The sequence below is a fragment of the Ambystoma mexicanum genome, chromosome 6q, assembly GCF_040938575.1.
Source record: "Ambystoma mexicanum isolate Mex_15411 chromosome 6q, UKY_AmexF1_1, whole genome shotgun sequence".
NCBI lineage: Eukaryota > Metazoa > Chordata > Amphibia > Caudata > Ambystomatidae > Ambystoma > Ambystoma mexicanum.
Window position 1 is genome coordinate 1,545,335,107 of NC_090937.1, and position 16,310 is coordinate 1,545,351,416.

Genomic DNA, 16,310 nt, shown 5'->3' on the forward strand with positions numbered 1-16,310 from the left:
GCATCATTTGCAAAAAATGCACAAATGTCTGCTGAGAGAGAAACCGACCGTTGGGATTTTCGTGCTTTAAAGGCAGCGGTCAAAACAGTTTTCTTTGCTTGTGGGCCAATTAGGAATGGTACTTCACTATGTAGTATGGGTATGCACGATTTTAGAGAATAAACGTTTGTAGATATAGCTGGGAATGACCAATATATAAAATATAACAGATGTATAACAATCAGTGACACATTGGATTAGGGCCGCGGGCTCCCGCCTCCCGGTCGCCTGCTAGACAGCGAGACAGCAAAAACACTTGCAAAAGCACTTGGCAAATGCGCAGTTCTTAGTCCTTCTTGACTTTAGTAAGGGTTTAAGTGACAATGCCGCCAGGGTTTCAGGTTTGAAACCGGTTACATGCAGCCAGGAGTACAAATTTAGGACTGCCACACTGGCTGCCTGGCATCAGACTGTCTGCAACAAATCTAGGATGCTCTCTATACCTGGGTTTGCCACTAATTGTCCTTCATTTCCTATGGCTTGCACTTCGACATTCCTCTGGCATGTCCTTAAGACGGTCCTGTTTTGAGCCCCGCTAGGAGTGGTCATTCTTCCTCATTAGTGCTGTTGCATTTGCTATACGCACATTGTACGCTTATGTAGATTCCATTGTCTGCCTAATGAAGTACATTCCTCTTTCTTTATCTGAAGGAGACTGGCTAGTGGAGGGTGGCATGCTAAAAGTGTTTCCTTGCAGTTATTACTTCAGAATCTGCAAGCAACTAGCCCCAAATCATGAGTGACTCTGAAGAGGAAGGTTTATGCTACTTCTCTAGTCCTACTTTCACTGCTTTAGTCGTGGCTGGTTCCCACATAGACGTTATACGTTTCTTTTCTTTTTTAACTGGCTGCATGAGTTGACTATATAGTGGCACTGTTTTAAGCTCACCAAGAACATCCCTTGGTGAAGTTGGAGAACGTCCAATACTTTTTTATGAGGTAGGCTGAGCCATACAGGGCAGGGTTGGTCCAGCCTCTACCTGATGTGGCTACCAGATGATGGAGACGGTTTCTGTAGGCACAACTTTCCCACAGAGACAGGGTATATCACATCACTTCATAATATGTTAAAACACTACAAGACAGACCATGTAGTAGTATTGGCCAGGCCTAAGTTAGTATGCAGCTTTGACTGCTCATGGTCAGGTAGAAAAAAAGACCCTGCTTATGGAGACAAAGTAGACCGCAGCAAACCACAAATCAAGTAATGGGCAGTAACAAGATGGCGCTCACAGCCCTGCCCATACTTAAAGCATCAAAGTCAACCAATTACATCCTAACTAATATGAAGACTCAAAATGGGCCACTCAGGAAAGAAACCTATTTTAGGTTGCCAGCAGCCCTTAACTATAAAGGAAGATGGAGATGGCCAAAGTACAGTGAAGGCTGGGAGGAAGCTACTCCCTGCTCCCTAGATGCAGTTAGAGAATATTGCCTTGTAAAAGGAAGTGTGCCTGCTGTCCACAGTTCAGAAGATACTCCTGAGGTTTGACTCCAGAAGCAAGATCCTTCCTAAAGGGTTTAAACAACCAGGAGGGCCTCCAGACTCAAGCTTCCTGGCGAACTCTGCGAAGAACTCATCATAGGAGGGTGAGAATATGTTCTCCCAGAAAGTGGGGAGGAATACTCTCAAGAGTATTGTGATGAGCAGCAGAGATTGTGAAGAGACCTAGGAGTTGAATTAAGATCGAGAGGTCATGGAGAAACCTAAGAAGGTTGTGCTAAAGCCAGAGGACATCAGCAGACACTAAGGAGGACGACATATTGAGAGAAAAGGAGGCAACGAAGAGTCTTAGGGAAAGCTGTACTTCCAAGGTATCTGGCAAAGGCCACATATTTGAGTACTCCCGGCAGGGACTACTAATGAAGAATGTGTTATAGGTTTGATTCTAGAACAGGGTTGGACCTTAAAAGCTTAAGTTTAAGACCTGTTGGCCAAACTTGGAGAACTTTTCTTTTGCAGTGTAGGGCGAACCCGGAGACTAAAAGACCTGTCAAGATTAAGTTTTACCCAATATTGGGCATCACCTTTGGATTTTTGGGTTGTAGATTAGGGCGTGCTTGAAGGGGCCGTTGGCGAACAAAAAAACAATGTAAAGGCGGAAGCACTGAAAGACTGTACGAGGACATGCACATGTAGGGTAGGGCAGGTAGCACACATATGCTCAAGTCGCTACATATTTTAACTTTGGAAAAAAAGAACTTGCCATACTCAAAGAATTAGATGGCGGAATATGCATAGCATGTGAATCTAAATATGTATATACGATTTTATCTACATCATAGTATTCTTAGCTTAATGCATCCGTGTTTAATAAGTATATACATATCTGTGTGTGCAATCTATTGCTTGACAAGCATTGTGTATTTTAACTATACATTACACCTATTCCCTGATCTCATAAGTCTGAGACTTATTGCTCAGCCAGTGAGAGTTTAGCTAGACTTTGCACAAACCTTGCATATCCACTAAGGTTAGATTCACAGAGCCCCACACCAGTACTGGGTCTGTAAAATCTTGCTAACAAACTTGCAAACTTGTAGATAATACACAGAAAAGCCTTTTTCTCTCGAGATGTGAAAAGATCGCTGCCAGCCATTTCATTAATACAATTTTATTTTTTAAAGGAAAATGATTTCTGTAAAGTGTTTCTCCCCCATTACAAGCCATTTAAAGAACAATGAGTTATGGGATAGAAGATCAAGGATTTAGAAGCGAAGCAGAGTATTCAGAGGACAATAGTGGTGATCTAAAACAGAGGTGTCCAATATTTTTTGTGGCATGCTTGTAATGGCAACAAGAACACAAGTAATCCATAGATAAAACGGGATTGGCCAAAACCAGTTTACTCATTACCGTATTTTATTTACACCTGAAATATAATTTAGTACAATCACTTGCTTCAAACAAACTATACATGAAGCAACATCACGACACCTCCAGACAGTCAAAGCATTCTAGTCTCAATTTCAGCCTAAATAAAGTTTAAGAAAGGGAATAAACATTTTGTTTTGTAGCATTCGCAATAAAAACATGCTTTTGAAACTTACATTTGCTCATTTGCGGTCTGCGTTTCGTTGTCGTTTCCTGCATTAAAAAAGTTCAATAAAGTTTGTTTGATGAGCTAGATTAAAATGTGGTCATATTTCAGTTAATTACAATTTGCAGTGGAGAAGGGCAACCAATGAATAGCCGTGACATATGATATGTTTAGTTGTAAAAGTTTTTTGTAACAGTTCCAGCAGCTAGTCTTTCTCTCACATTCACCACAATGTGCATATGCCATTATAGCGGACTCCCTGGCTGATCAACTAAAACATGCCTTTGTTCTTGTATGCTTTCGCAGATAATTAAAACCTGTTACTGAGACAGAAAAGTCAGGATGTGTTTAACATCACAAACACTAGAGAGAGCACATCAAACATTAAAAGAAAGTGCACCTAGCGTTTTTACTCATTAACCAACGCACCACATATCTTTGACTTTGTTGGACTTTGACTTGCACTTCTGACTATTCCGAAATATTTCTTTTTAAATGTGAAGCATTTTTGCTAGCAGTGGATACAGGCAGAAGCTAAGAAAGTGTACAATTTACCATTACTCAAATGGATATAAAACAATATGGCAAAGCTCATCTGTATCAGAGTTGCACTTTCACAATGGACAAAGGACCGTGCAGACATAAATCTGGTCAGTAAATTAGCATACTGCTTTTGAACCATATTTTCAACCAAGGGTCCATTCATATTGTTATTAACTCAGAAATCACATGCCTTCTAAATAAAAAGATTTCGTCCTTCACAAACTATTTTAAAATGCCAACATGCAGAGTTCCAACTAAGTTAATCTGCTATGCTAAACCAGTAAAACCTACTCAAAAAAGTTGATACCCCTCAAGCAAAATACGTAGACATACCTGAATGTCTGGTATAGAAAGAAATCCTAAATCTTCCTAGATGTGTCCTTATGGTTGCCATTGGACTAGGATTAGGGCTTCAATCACTCGCCTCGATCATTTCCTTTAAAACTATTGATAATTAAAAAACTGTTGACTCCAACGTGACCCTTATATGTAATCCTAAAAGAATGTCTGATGGAAGTGTTCGTCCTTAATCCTATTTATTTATTGATTATTTGTAATGCGCACCATACAGCAATATTGTGTTTCAAGGCACATCAAGACAACGGGGTGTGGGGGGACAGGGGTTAAGGGATAAGGAAATACAGTACAACACAAAAACAAAATGTTCTTAAAAGGTCATGAAACATGCAAATGCTACGACATGAGAGCAAGAGGGTTAGGGAGAGGAGAGGAAGTGCAGGAAGGGGTGAAAAACAACAAAAGGAGTTCCTACTAGGTCATGAGACGATTTGGAGCGTGCAGGTGCTGAGACATGAAATTGGGGGAGAGGGGCATGAAGGGAAGTGTAGGAGGGGAGGAAATTGCAGGTACAAGTAGGTAAACTGCATCATGGAAACCAGACATGCAGTTAAGACAAGCAGGTATGAGAAAATGCAGAATGGAAAAGCCTTGCCTCATGGCATGAGGGGCTACATCAGTCATGCAGACAAGCAATTTAGACTAAGTAGGTAGGAAAGACTGCACACAGGAAAAGCCTTGCCATATGGCATGAGGGGGCTGGCTACATCAGGCACACAGAGGACAGTGAAAGCATGAATTGAAGAATGGGTGCACACATTGGGAACGCCTCACCCCGAATTGAGGGGCTACATCAAGTATCACCTCAAATAGAAATGCAAACATAGCACACACGTTAGTCCAGTGGATGCCAGTATGTAAGATGCAATACACAGCACAGGATTCGAAAAGTCAAACCAGTGGGTGCAGATAGGTCAAATTCAATGCAGAGCCCAGGCAGCGAAATATCAACCCGATGGTTAGAGTTGAGGACAGGTACAGAAGGACGGTAGAGGTGGGGTAAAACAAGTTTAGAAGGAAATGCAGTAACATCTTGGATGAAGTTGCATGTGAATCCTCCAAGATTCAAACAAATTACATGACTACAAGTGGGCAAAACAGAGCGAGATTGTACACGCCTATGCATCTCTCAAAGATTACTGTGACAAATCTGGATATTTCGTCCCTTCTCCCAGAAGGGGACCACCCCCTTTGAGGTTAGGGAGCATTATCTGAAGCCTAAGAGATTGAGGGACCGACAGTATTTGGTGGATTCAAAACCGATGTAACAGCAAACCTTCCTGTTGTCATGTCAGCAAATAATAGAAGTTCCTTTTTCGGAATGGGAGCCCTTCTCCCAGAGAGGGGAGTCTTTCCCAGTAAGGTCACATTTGCCCAGACCCCTAAGGAGGGTTTTGCTGAATGGGCTTGGCTCCCTAACCTTTGACATGTCCATGGGTTCTCTCCATCAACGGCGGCCGTCCTTTCGGACCTCCGGAGGCAAGTCTCAGGCTAGAGTTCGGAGGGTACGATATCCCGGCGGACTGCAAGGAGGTGCTTACAAAGGCCAGGGTGTCCTGGACACAAATGGAAGAGGTTATCTGTCTGGTGCTGTGCACAGAAGATCAACCCTCTGCGGATTACAGCCCCTCAAGTGCTGCCGTACTTGCTGTCGCTGGCCAAGGCAGGGCTGGTGCATGCTCCATGAAGATCCATTTGGCGGCGATCTCCCGCTACACCAGAACTCTGGGGCGGTCATCCCTGTGGTCTCATCGCCTGGTGAAGGAGTTCATGAATGGACTTTTCCGCTCGTTCCCGTGGGTAAAGGCTCCAGCCCCGGCGTGGGAGCTCAACGTGGTGCTGAACCAGGCTCACGGGCCCGCCATTCGAACCTCTGCATTCAGCACCGTCGAAGTTCCTATCGTGGAAGACAGCGTTTCTTGTGGCCATCAGCTCGGTACGACGAGTGGGAGAGATCCAGGCCCTCTCCTGTAAACCTCCATATCTGACATTTCACGAGACGAGGGTAGTGCTGAGGACGCACCCTTCCTTCATGCCCAAGGTGCTGACTGACTTCCATCTCAACGAGCCCTTGGTGTTACCTGTTTTCTTCCCGCCGCCTTCGTCGCCGGCTGAGAGGGCTTTGCACTCGCTGGATGTGGTTAGAGCGCTGAAGTTCTACGTGGACCGCACGAAGTGTTTTCGGAGGACATCACAGCTGTTTGTGAACTTTGGCCCTGTGAACCAAGGGAAGGCACTCTCGAAGGCTTCCATTTCCAGATGGCTCTCCGGCTGCATCATGCACTGTCACCGGTTGGCAAACCGACTGTTGCCTGGCTGTCCGAGAGCCCAGTCAACCAGAGCGATCACTGCTACTACGCCGTTCCTGTCTGGTGTGCCCCTGCTGGACATCTGCACGGCTGCGACGTGGAGGTCGATGCACACCTTCACGAGATTCTACTGCGTCGACCGCGATTCCAGGGAGGAGTTCAAGTCGGCCAGACAGTGCTCGCCACCTGTTCGCTTGAAGGTGAGCCTGGTGAGGAGGTAAGAGATGCTTAATGTTGAGTTATTGAAATGCTTAATGTTGAGCCTTGCCACCTCCCGTGGTTGTGCATGTGTGTACTGCTATGTATTCTTGTATTCATGAGCATGTGAATCCATGCCAGACCCCATGCTGGAGAACGAACAAGTTACTTACCTGTAACTGTTGTTCTCCAGCATGGGTCTGGCATGGATTCACATGCGAACCCTCCCTCCAACCCCTCTGCGGCTCTTCTCTTGGTCCTACTGCCACTTTACGTGCTACCGAATCCGAAGATGGCTGCCAGAGGAGGGGCTTAGGTAGAGGGCAGTCATTGGCTGGGGGCAGTATGACCCAGAGACCAGTGATTGGTTATAAGTAGAAAGACAGTTCAGAAACGAAACAAACTGATTTTTTCTTTACCGAGGATTCCCAGCCTGACTACGGGGAATATTCATGAGCATGTGATTCCATGCCAGACCCCATGCTGGACAAATGTTCTCCAGGGCCCATTCCCACATGCTGATCATTAGGCTGCACAGTGGAGGGGACCTGGTACCCCCACCCCCTGCCTGTTGACATAGTACATGCTGGTGGAGTTGTCGGTCTGGATAAGGACTGTCCTGCCTCCAATGAGCAGAACGCTGTGAGGGCTAGCCAGATGCCCTGAGCTCCAGCCAATTGATATGTGACTTCTGTTCCAGACTCCGTGGATGTGTGGTTGTCCAGAGTGGCACCCCATCCTTCCAGGGAGGAGTCCGTAGTGTTGGTGACCCGCGGGGGCGGCTGCCGAAAGGGCTTGCACGTCCACAGGTTGCAGTCCTTGGACCACCATATGAGGTCTGAGTGAGAAGGAGGTATGCTGACCAGCTCCCCTTTGGAGCTCCTCTCCTGATTCCAAGAAGCTGCGAAGTGCAGCTGTAACCGCCTCATCCTGAGTCGCACGTGCGGCACGGCCAGCAGCACCGCTGCCATGATACCCAGTAGGTTCTGGTACCACCAGGCCGCGGTCATTGCCCTCGTAAGGAAGTGCGTAGAGGCCCTCTTGATGGCCTTAATCTTATCCTCCGAGTGGAAGGCCCTCTCGGACCTCTTATCCCAAATGAGGCCCAGGAAGGTGATGTTCTAAGTGGGATGTACTTGAGACTTGAGGTTGATAGTAAACCCCAAGTCGTGGAGCTTGTTCATAAGTGCGGAGGAGGTGTGGGCATTTCCCTCCGGAGATCTCGCCCTGACGAGCCAGTCGTTCAGGTATGGGTAGACATGGTGGCCCTGGGCTCCAAGGAGGGCTGCCACCGCATTCATGAGTCTGGTGAATACCATGGGGGCAAAGGTGAGGCCAAAGGGTATCACCTTGTACTGGAAATGGTAGGCCATGATCCTGAAACGTAGGAAGGAGTGATGCGGCTGCCAGATAGGGACATGTAGATAGGCGTCCTTCAGATCCAGGGAGCACATCCAGTCTCCCCTATCTAGTGTCTCTGTAATGAGCGCTAGTATTACCATCTTGAATTTTTGAGTGAGGTTGAGGGTGGATAGGTCCAACACAACTCTCAGGCCAGCCTGGTTCTTCTTTTGTATAGCGAAAATCCTGGAATAAAAGCCCAATCCTCTCTGGGAGGCTGGGACTTCTTCGACTGCCTGGCTCTCAACGAACGACCAGATCTCCGCCAGTTGCTGTCCCAATCTGTAGGAGTGGAGGGGAGAAAGGAGGAGGAGAAGGGACCAGGAGGCGGTGCCCTGAGGATACTACAGAGAGGATCAAAGGGTCTGCTTAGTCCTGGCTCCAAAATTGCATGTGAAAGGCAAGCCTGCCCCTCACTGGAGACATGTGGACCCGAAGGGATGAGTCATGCTTTTTTCCTTCGAAGGCTGTTGCTGAGGAGGGGGACTGGAAGAAGTCTTTGCTTCCCCCTCCCCCTTTGTGTTGTTTGCGCCAATGCTGAGTGGGTGAGCGGTCAGGTTGGCTCGAACTCCGTTCCTGGAAGCCCCGGAACCCGCTGAACGACCGTCCCTTGTCAGAGCGTGGATGCGACTGGGTGTATGCCTTGGTTATGGAATTCGTCAGTATAAACACTTCGCAGTCTGCAAGCTGTTTTTCTTTTTATCTAATTCCTCATCCGTGGTAGAGGGAAAGAGGTCACTACCATCGAATGGAAGGTCCAATATGCGTTCCTGGACATCAGGGTTAAATGTATTAGCCCGAAGTCAGGCCATCCTTCACATGTCCGTGGCGATGCAGATGGCCCGGCCAGAGGTATCGATGTGGGACACGGTGGACTCCATGATGTCCTGCGCAACCAGCTTGGCTTCTCTTAGACCTGCCTTGAAGCGTGCCTGGCTCTACACCGGAATTTCTGGAAGGAAGCCCGCCATTTCCCGCCAAAGCCTCTGGTTAGCAGCTGCTAGCATGCCATGCGCGTTGGAATGACGTAGGTGCAAAGAGGCGTTGGGAGTACAGTTTTTTCCCGTACGCCTCCAAGTTTTTCTCCTCCTTGCCTAGCAGCGCCGAGGACGAGGTGGCTGAGGACGACTGATGCTTAGAGTAGAGTGACACTGCAGCAATCACTGAAGAATGCGGTTGAGGGTGCGCCGACAGCAAGAGTGGATCATTCTCCATCTGTCTATAATTGGCATCGAGGCGCTTAATGACAGGTTGGGCCGAGTGTGGCAGGGGGTTGTAGGGTGAGGACTGCTGCCAAGACCCCCTCCTCGGGCTGCTCTACCTCGGGTTGAAAAAGGCGCAAATATTCTGCCAAACCTGCAAGCCTTGTGTGGAAGGCCTTCGCCGACGACGGTGTGTCAGGGTCCTCCTCCTCGTCTGTGTCCACCCGAGTGTCCGGCTAGTCCGGAGTGAGTGGAGGAGTGCTGGTAGACGTGAGCTGCAGTGTGGGGACCGGAGCCAGTGGCTGCTATGGAAGTTGTTGTGGGACCGCCTGAACTGACAAGGGAGCTGGCATCGGAGGGGGCGGCAAGGGCACCGGGGGCTGCATTGGGGCCTATGGAGCCAGAGCCATGGGATGCATGTCTATAGGTGCCAGTGAGATGACTGGAGGGAGCAAGTCCCTGACTGCATCCCGCTGGATGGCCCCCAACTGGAGGGTTCGCATCAGCGCCAGGAACCTTTTGAAAAACCTGTCTTCGGAGGCTGAAGAGGTGGCAGGAGATATTGACGGGTGGCTGGGGGCATCTGGGGGCTGCAGGGGCCTGAGCACACTCTTCCTTGGTAGCAGGGGGAACCTGCCCTGTGCCGCTGATGGATAAACTGTAGGCCACGTACCTGGTTGACACCAGTCCCACCTCGAAACTCGTTCACCCGACTGCTCTGTTCCTAATAGTGGCATCGAACGAGAGGCCATGTTGTCTGCGTGCCAAAGTTGTGGTGCATGGCTCCATTAGCCCGGCCTCCTCCAATACTCTTGGTGGTGGAGCAAGAGACCTACCCGGCATCTCAGATCTAGACCTGGAAGGCGTACTGCCCTCGGCGGTGTCGCCGGTAGTGCTGCATGCAGGCGCCCCCTCGGACATTGAGCCGCCGCTAGGGAATAGCCCCTCAGGTGTACAGCCAGTAAAAGAACCTTGCGGTCCCTCAGCACTGATTTCGGAAGGATCTGATGACGCCTCGGCCGTAAGGCCGGGCTAGCCTCGGTGTGTGTGCTGGTACCAGAAACCAAGGGGTTTCTCCCACTCGGGTGTTTCCTCTGAAAGGTGTCGCTCTTGCAGGGTGCGATGGAAAATAGTAGCCCTCCCGTGGGCCTCGATCTCTGCTTGATGAAGTTCTTGAGGTCCTCTGGAGGCGATCTTTCGAAGAGATCCCTCCACTTAGCTAGTCTGTTCTTGAGAGCACGTCGAGTCAAAGCATTGTACGCAGTACAACCTTCTCAGCAGTGGTTGGGGCCAAGGCAGCAGAGGCAAAGAGCACGGGGGTCAGACGTGGGGAAGAGCCCCTCGCAGGCTGAACACCTTCTGAAGTAACCCGTCGACATGCTCCCGGGAGGAGCGTGGACCAAGTACCTAGATGACAGATGAAAGACAAAAAGATAGATGAGTCCGGGGAAGAGCGGATGGTATTACATGGCAAGGCCAAACCCAGGAGCTCGGGTGTAATCCGCCCGTGCCAGTCGACGCAAAAAATAAGACTGGGGAGTGGAGCTTGTGGGCGGAAATACAGTAGCGCATGCTCCCAAGGCCGCACCCGCCCACGCCTCTAAATTTAAAGGGGAAGATTGATTTTCTGGTGAAAAAGGTTCTGTCTCCCGTCCCTAGGAAGGGACACCCATGCAGTATGGGGAAAAGGGGACGGGACATAAGAGTATGACAGGTAAGGCTCTGGGAAAGGGGGTAGCTCACTAAAGGAAAATCGGTTTTGGTCAGGATGACAAATGCAAAGAGAAATGACAGCTGCAAATGGAAATTTGTTTCACAGATCACCATGGGATTAATTCCTTTGAGCAAAACTTTATAACTATACCAATTCACAAGGCACTGGGATGTGATGGTGGGTTTTGAATTCCCACCATACAAATCCCGTGAAATAAATGGGGAAATGAATTGATTAACTTACAAAAATACACTAAGGATTTACACAGAGAAATGAGGGGTTCTTCAATGAGGAGAGGACTAAAATAAACTGGCAATTTGGGGTTTTCAATGAGGAAAATATTGAAAGCAATGCTACAAGAATAAAGGGCTTACGCAATTTAGGGCTGGGATTATTGCTACTTACAGGAGAGGACTGGACTGGACATCAGGGGGAATCAGAGCACCACTGCTGGGACAGCCAATGTGGTCAGTCAAGGATTTCCTTATTCCTCCAAGCGGTCCCAAGTCAGCTACTAGGTCTCCTGGTTTCTCTGCTTGATTGGGCCTCATTGCTTGGATGTTTCTCCAGATTTCGGCATGTAGATCACTTCTGGGATTAGTGGCAAGAGTCCTGATTTGAGGTGGAGTTGCCTATTAATAGGGCAAGTGGCATCACTAATGTGTCATAGTTCCCGCAGAAGGGATTGGTGGAGTATCACTAGCCCACGCACATCTGTGTGCTGGTAGGTCCAGAAAACGTGGGAGTGCTTTGGACTGGCTAGAGGAGGAGACCACTCCATCATCTTCCTTCGACAGGGGGCTTGGTCCGATTCAGGGACATAGAAATCTCAATCCATGACAAGTGACCTTAATCTTCACATTTTAACATGTATGACAGCATTCTTTAAACCTATATTTTACTGCGAGTCAAATGGCGGCACTCATGAGTTTGTACGTCATTCCTGTGCGGAGCTACAGTTTTTCCCACATTTACTCCAGAATTATATTAGTGAAAAATGTGTCCCTTGGTGGCCAGCATATGAATTATGTGGTACATGTTTTATCACATTTTTATGGTTCCCACATTCATACGGAGGCTACATTAGGTTTTTTTATTAATAACTTTTGATATGTTGGGCCCACAAAAATCATTTTGTGATTACCAGAATCGGATTGCTGACCGCTTTTCTGAAATCCTACCATGACTAGTGTGGGGTAAATATTATTGATTTTACATGATGAAAACCATTTCTCCCCATTTACACAAAGGAAAATCAACTCCCTCATCGACTTCGGGCCCCCACGCCTGCCATGTGCCTATTCCTGGCTGTGACGTCAAGAGGGGGTCCTGTGTTGAGATTAGCTGGCACCTTCCAAGAGCTAATTGTCATCTAAGGCAAGCTTTATTGCGGCCTAAATGACCTGGGTCATAGAATCTGGGGCACAGAGCTGCCTTATCGTGCCACACAATGAATTTGATCTCAGAGGCTCCAATTATTTTTATATTTAATGGAAACCCTCCTGTTTGAAGCTTACTTGCCCCTTTTGGTCTCTATGACAACCTAAAGTAACAAATTGGTTTCAAATCTGAAGAACTAACAAGCAAAGGGAGAAACAAAACCAAAGCCTTTCACCCTCAGTTGAATTTGACTTTTTAGCTTGCATTTTAAATTTAAATAAACTCTTGAAATACACACCATTAATATGTTGAAGTATCACTGCATACAGTGGTTACAGGAGGGCAACATAATTACACTTTTAACGGCTTTGATGCACATCTGGCTGTGCAGAGTGTTACTTTAGAGGCAAAATCGAAATGTCCTTCTGTTAGTCTCAGCTGTGGAAAAGGCCTTCATTTTACTTCTGCAGTTTAACCCAGTTAAGCCTCCCAGCATAATAGAAACCAAGTTTATATTTAATAAATCTTGCACACATTTTGATGAACATTACTTTAGTTTAAAGGGAAAAACGAACATTCATGCATTTGTTTCTTTCATAGTAAAAATGCTTCATTCTACTGCGCAGGCTTGAGACACATCTTTGGCATTTTCCATTAATGTTTTTGACACTGCTGTTCCTGAGAATGTTTTTTTTTTTAAACAATTTGTATCGGTTTTTACAACTTTATTTTACACCAAAAAACACCCGACAGTGCAAGCTCCAAGCTTCCCAGCATCATGTACATTTATGTATATTTACCACTGCCATCTACTAGCCCTCCCCCCTTAACTCGCACCTCCTCCACTGCCCTTTCAATTGTCATTCCTCAGGGGGCACTCCTTCAGTGCCCCCGGAGGTGTCGTGTTCACTTGGACAGGCCTGGGTGGACCCAGATAATGTGGCCACAAGTTGTCCCCAGGCTACCAGTGATCCCACTTCAACATCCTCCCCCCTATTGGCCGCTTCATACCATACTACCGTTTCCGCTTTAGCCCATTTTAGAAGATCATGCCACCACACCTCTATCCTGGGTCTATGACATGCCTTCCAACCCATAGCTATTCTGCGTTTGGCCAGAATGTAGGCCAAATCCTTAAGTTTGCTCACATGTTTCAGGTTGCGTGGTCTAGAGAATCCCTCTACCATGCATGCCCACACGGATCCCACATCTAGCTTAATTCCTTTCTCGGTTAAGCGATGGTTAACTTCCCCCCAGAATTTCCCAACCTCGGGGCATGCCCAGAAAATGTGTATCATCCCCGCGTTCTCTTCCCCACATTTAGGGCATGTTTGTGTCTTTTTGCTCTTGAATCGGGCTATCCTTTGAGGGGTCATGTATGCCCTAGGGGTCACATATAGCTTGATATGTTGTAGTCTTGCGTTCCTGGACACCTTTTTATGGTATCTCTGTGCTCTTTCCCATTGCCCGTCTTGCATGGGTTCCCCCGCGTCCTCCTCCCACTCCTGTCTCAGCTGGGTCACTTCCTTTCCCACCCTGGAGATTACCAGTTCATAGATACGAGATACCTCATGCCCCCCTTCCGAGATGTCATATATTGTTTCTATGGCCGTGTCTGGTTGGTCTTCTAGTTCTATTTCGGACCATGTGTCTCTTACCCGCCTCACCAATCTAGTGTAGGTGATCTATTGCCCTGGGTGTACTCCGGTTTCTTCAACTAGCAATTAGAATTCCAGTACCTTCCGATCTCGCCGCATATCTCCCAGTATTGCTATGCCCACCGGTTCCCAGTGTCTACGAATCGTCTTTCTTAGTTGTTCATCCACTCCCTGCAATGCCAGGCACTTGCGGGGAGCACGGAATAGGGTTCTCCATAGCCTGACATGCCTTGCGCCATGTCTTCCAACCCAGTTCCAGCAGCTTCGAACGCCCTTTTAACTCCGATTTGGGCAGCCATACCAGTTCTTTCAGGAAAAACGGGGCGCATTCATCCCTCAACAGTCTGGATTCTGCTGTTGTGTCCTCCGTTAGCCACCTAGCCACATACTGTAGCTGCCCGGCCAGATGGTATATCTCGAAGTTAGGCAATTTTATGCCCCCTCTATCATACGTGTTTTGTAGTTTCCATAATGCAATCCTATTTCTAGGATTGTGCCAAATAAAGCCTCTACATAAGCTCTGAAGTTTGCCAAAGAAGCGTTTGGGCAACAAATATGGGATATTTGCAAAAAAGTGTAACAGCCTAGGCAATACAACCATCTTCAACAATGCCACTCTGCCCACCATGGCTAGGGGGAGTTTAGACCAGAACCTCATGCTGTGTTCAATGTTTGCTATTGCTTTCTCTGCGTTATGTTCGTGTTCATCTTCTACCGCGTGATAGATGTCGATCCCCAGATATCTAAACGTTCTGGTGTCCCAGGGTATCTGTAAAACTATAAAACTGGTAGGTTTTCTTGTGGGATGCCTTTGTAGCTCCCTAGAGGGAATATACACGACTTCCTGGGGTTGACAGCTATACCGGAGAGTGACGCGAATCGCTTCATTACTTCTAAGATGTATTGCAGGTTTTCCTTCGGATACCTTGGATACGTCAGGTACAGCAGCACGTCGTCTGCATACAATGATACAACCCCTTTAGTGTAGACTCCTACCTCTTCATATTGTTGTCTTAGGTAAATCGCTAGAGGTTCTAGTGCAAGGATGTACAGCATCGGAGACCACAGGCAGCCTTGTCTAGTTCCTCGGCTGAGTTGCCCTTTGCGCGAAATAATCGCTCCCATTTTCACTATGGCTAGTGGCGAGCTATACAACAGTTTCATCCACCTCAAGTACCCAGGCCCCATTGCATATTCCTTCAAGGATGCCATCAACCAGAGCCATCTTTACCGCGTCCAGCGAGACAATTGCTATTTCACTTGTGTCGCCTTCTGCCTGTTCTATGACGCGGTGGAGCCTTCTATGGTTGTCGGATATACTTCTACTCGGAACATATCCGGTCTGATCAGGGTGTATGAGTTTACTTATGACCAGTTTAAGTCGGTTTGCCAGCACCGCTGTGAGTATTTTGCTATCTTGGTTTAGCATGGATAGCGGTCTATACGATCCACAGTCTGTGCTAGGCTTATCAGGTTTGAGAAGCAGGATAATTATTGCCTCCTGTTAGACAGAATCCTATGCAGTTCCCTTAGGGAGCACTACAGAAGATTAGGACTACAGGTATATGCAATAAATCCCCTTTGGTATCAGTCTATACCACACAGATTTAGTTGGTAGCTGCGGCTGAGCAGTCAGACTTATCTCAAGAGGGAGATGAGCAGTATTCAGGGTTTACACAATAGCACCACAGTACTTTAGAATAAGGAAACACTGACCAAAGCTTTGTATAAAAAAGAATATATATATATTTATTTTACACACTCTTAACTCTACACACAAATCACTATCATTAAAGCAAGTTAAAACAGTCAAGAAAAGTATACAACTCCCTATTTAAATTGTAGACAAGTTTGAGTAAGAGTGAAAACTGAGCAAAATGGCACAGTGTTAAACCAAGCAGAAATAGCACTCTAACAATTTCTTCAAAGGGAGGGAAAGGTCAAGTTATACAGGGTTAGACTCCTAAACACACCAGCAACACTTCCCAATCGGATTGTGAACAAGTTAGGCAAGGCAGTACTTTAGCATCAGCAATACTTAGGTGAAAACTGAGCAAAATGGCACTTCACAATATATAAATGGGAAGGAAAAGGTGGTTATAAGAGTTTAGGTGCACCAACACATTTCCTAATGAAAAGCAATCTAGAGAAAGCAGTTGTAACAGAATTAGAGTCAATAGGCCTGTGCCAGAGTCAGTGGTAGAAGGCCAAGTGCCCAGATTCAAAACTGTTCTAGTAGCTGCAGTCAAGTCTTTGTTTAACAGTTGAAAAGGAGGGTGCAGAAGGTAGAAAGACAATGTTAGACGATAGGGACAGCCAGCCCAGAAGGTGAGTAAAGGATTTAAAACACCTTTAGCAGTACCCAACGAAACGGGAGGCCTGGCGGAACAATGTACCTTAAAAGTGGAAGAGGCTCCTGCGGTGGCGGTAGTTCCTGGCAGTTCGGGAGATCCAGCAGAGGAAGAGAG

General features: G+C 47.2%; 1 protein-coding gene across 2 annotated transcripts in view; it reads right to left on the bottom strand.

The window, feature by feature from the left end:
* The window catches only part of DNAAF9 (dynein axonemal assembly factor 9), a 2,133,167-nt gene that overhangs the window by 1,371,874 nt on the left and 744,983 nt on the right, over positions 1–16,310 (bottom strand). For both annotated transcript variants that reach the window (XM_069632250.1, XM_069632251.1), the window contains exon 12: positions 3,091–3,127. In XM_069632250.1, the coding sequence (XP_069488351.1) occupies positions 3,091–3,127 (37 nt within the window). The remainder of the gene's footprint in view (positions 1–3,090; positions 3,128–16,310) is intronic.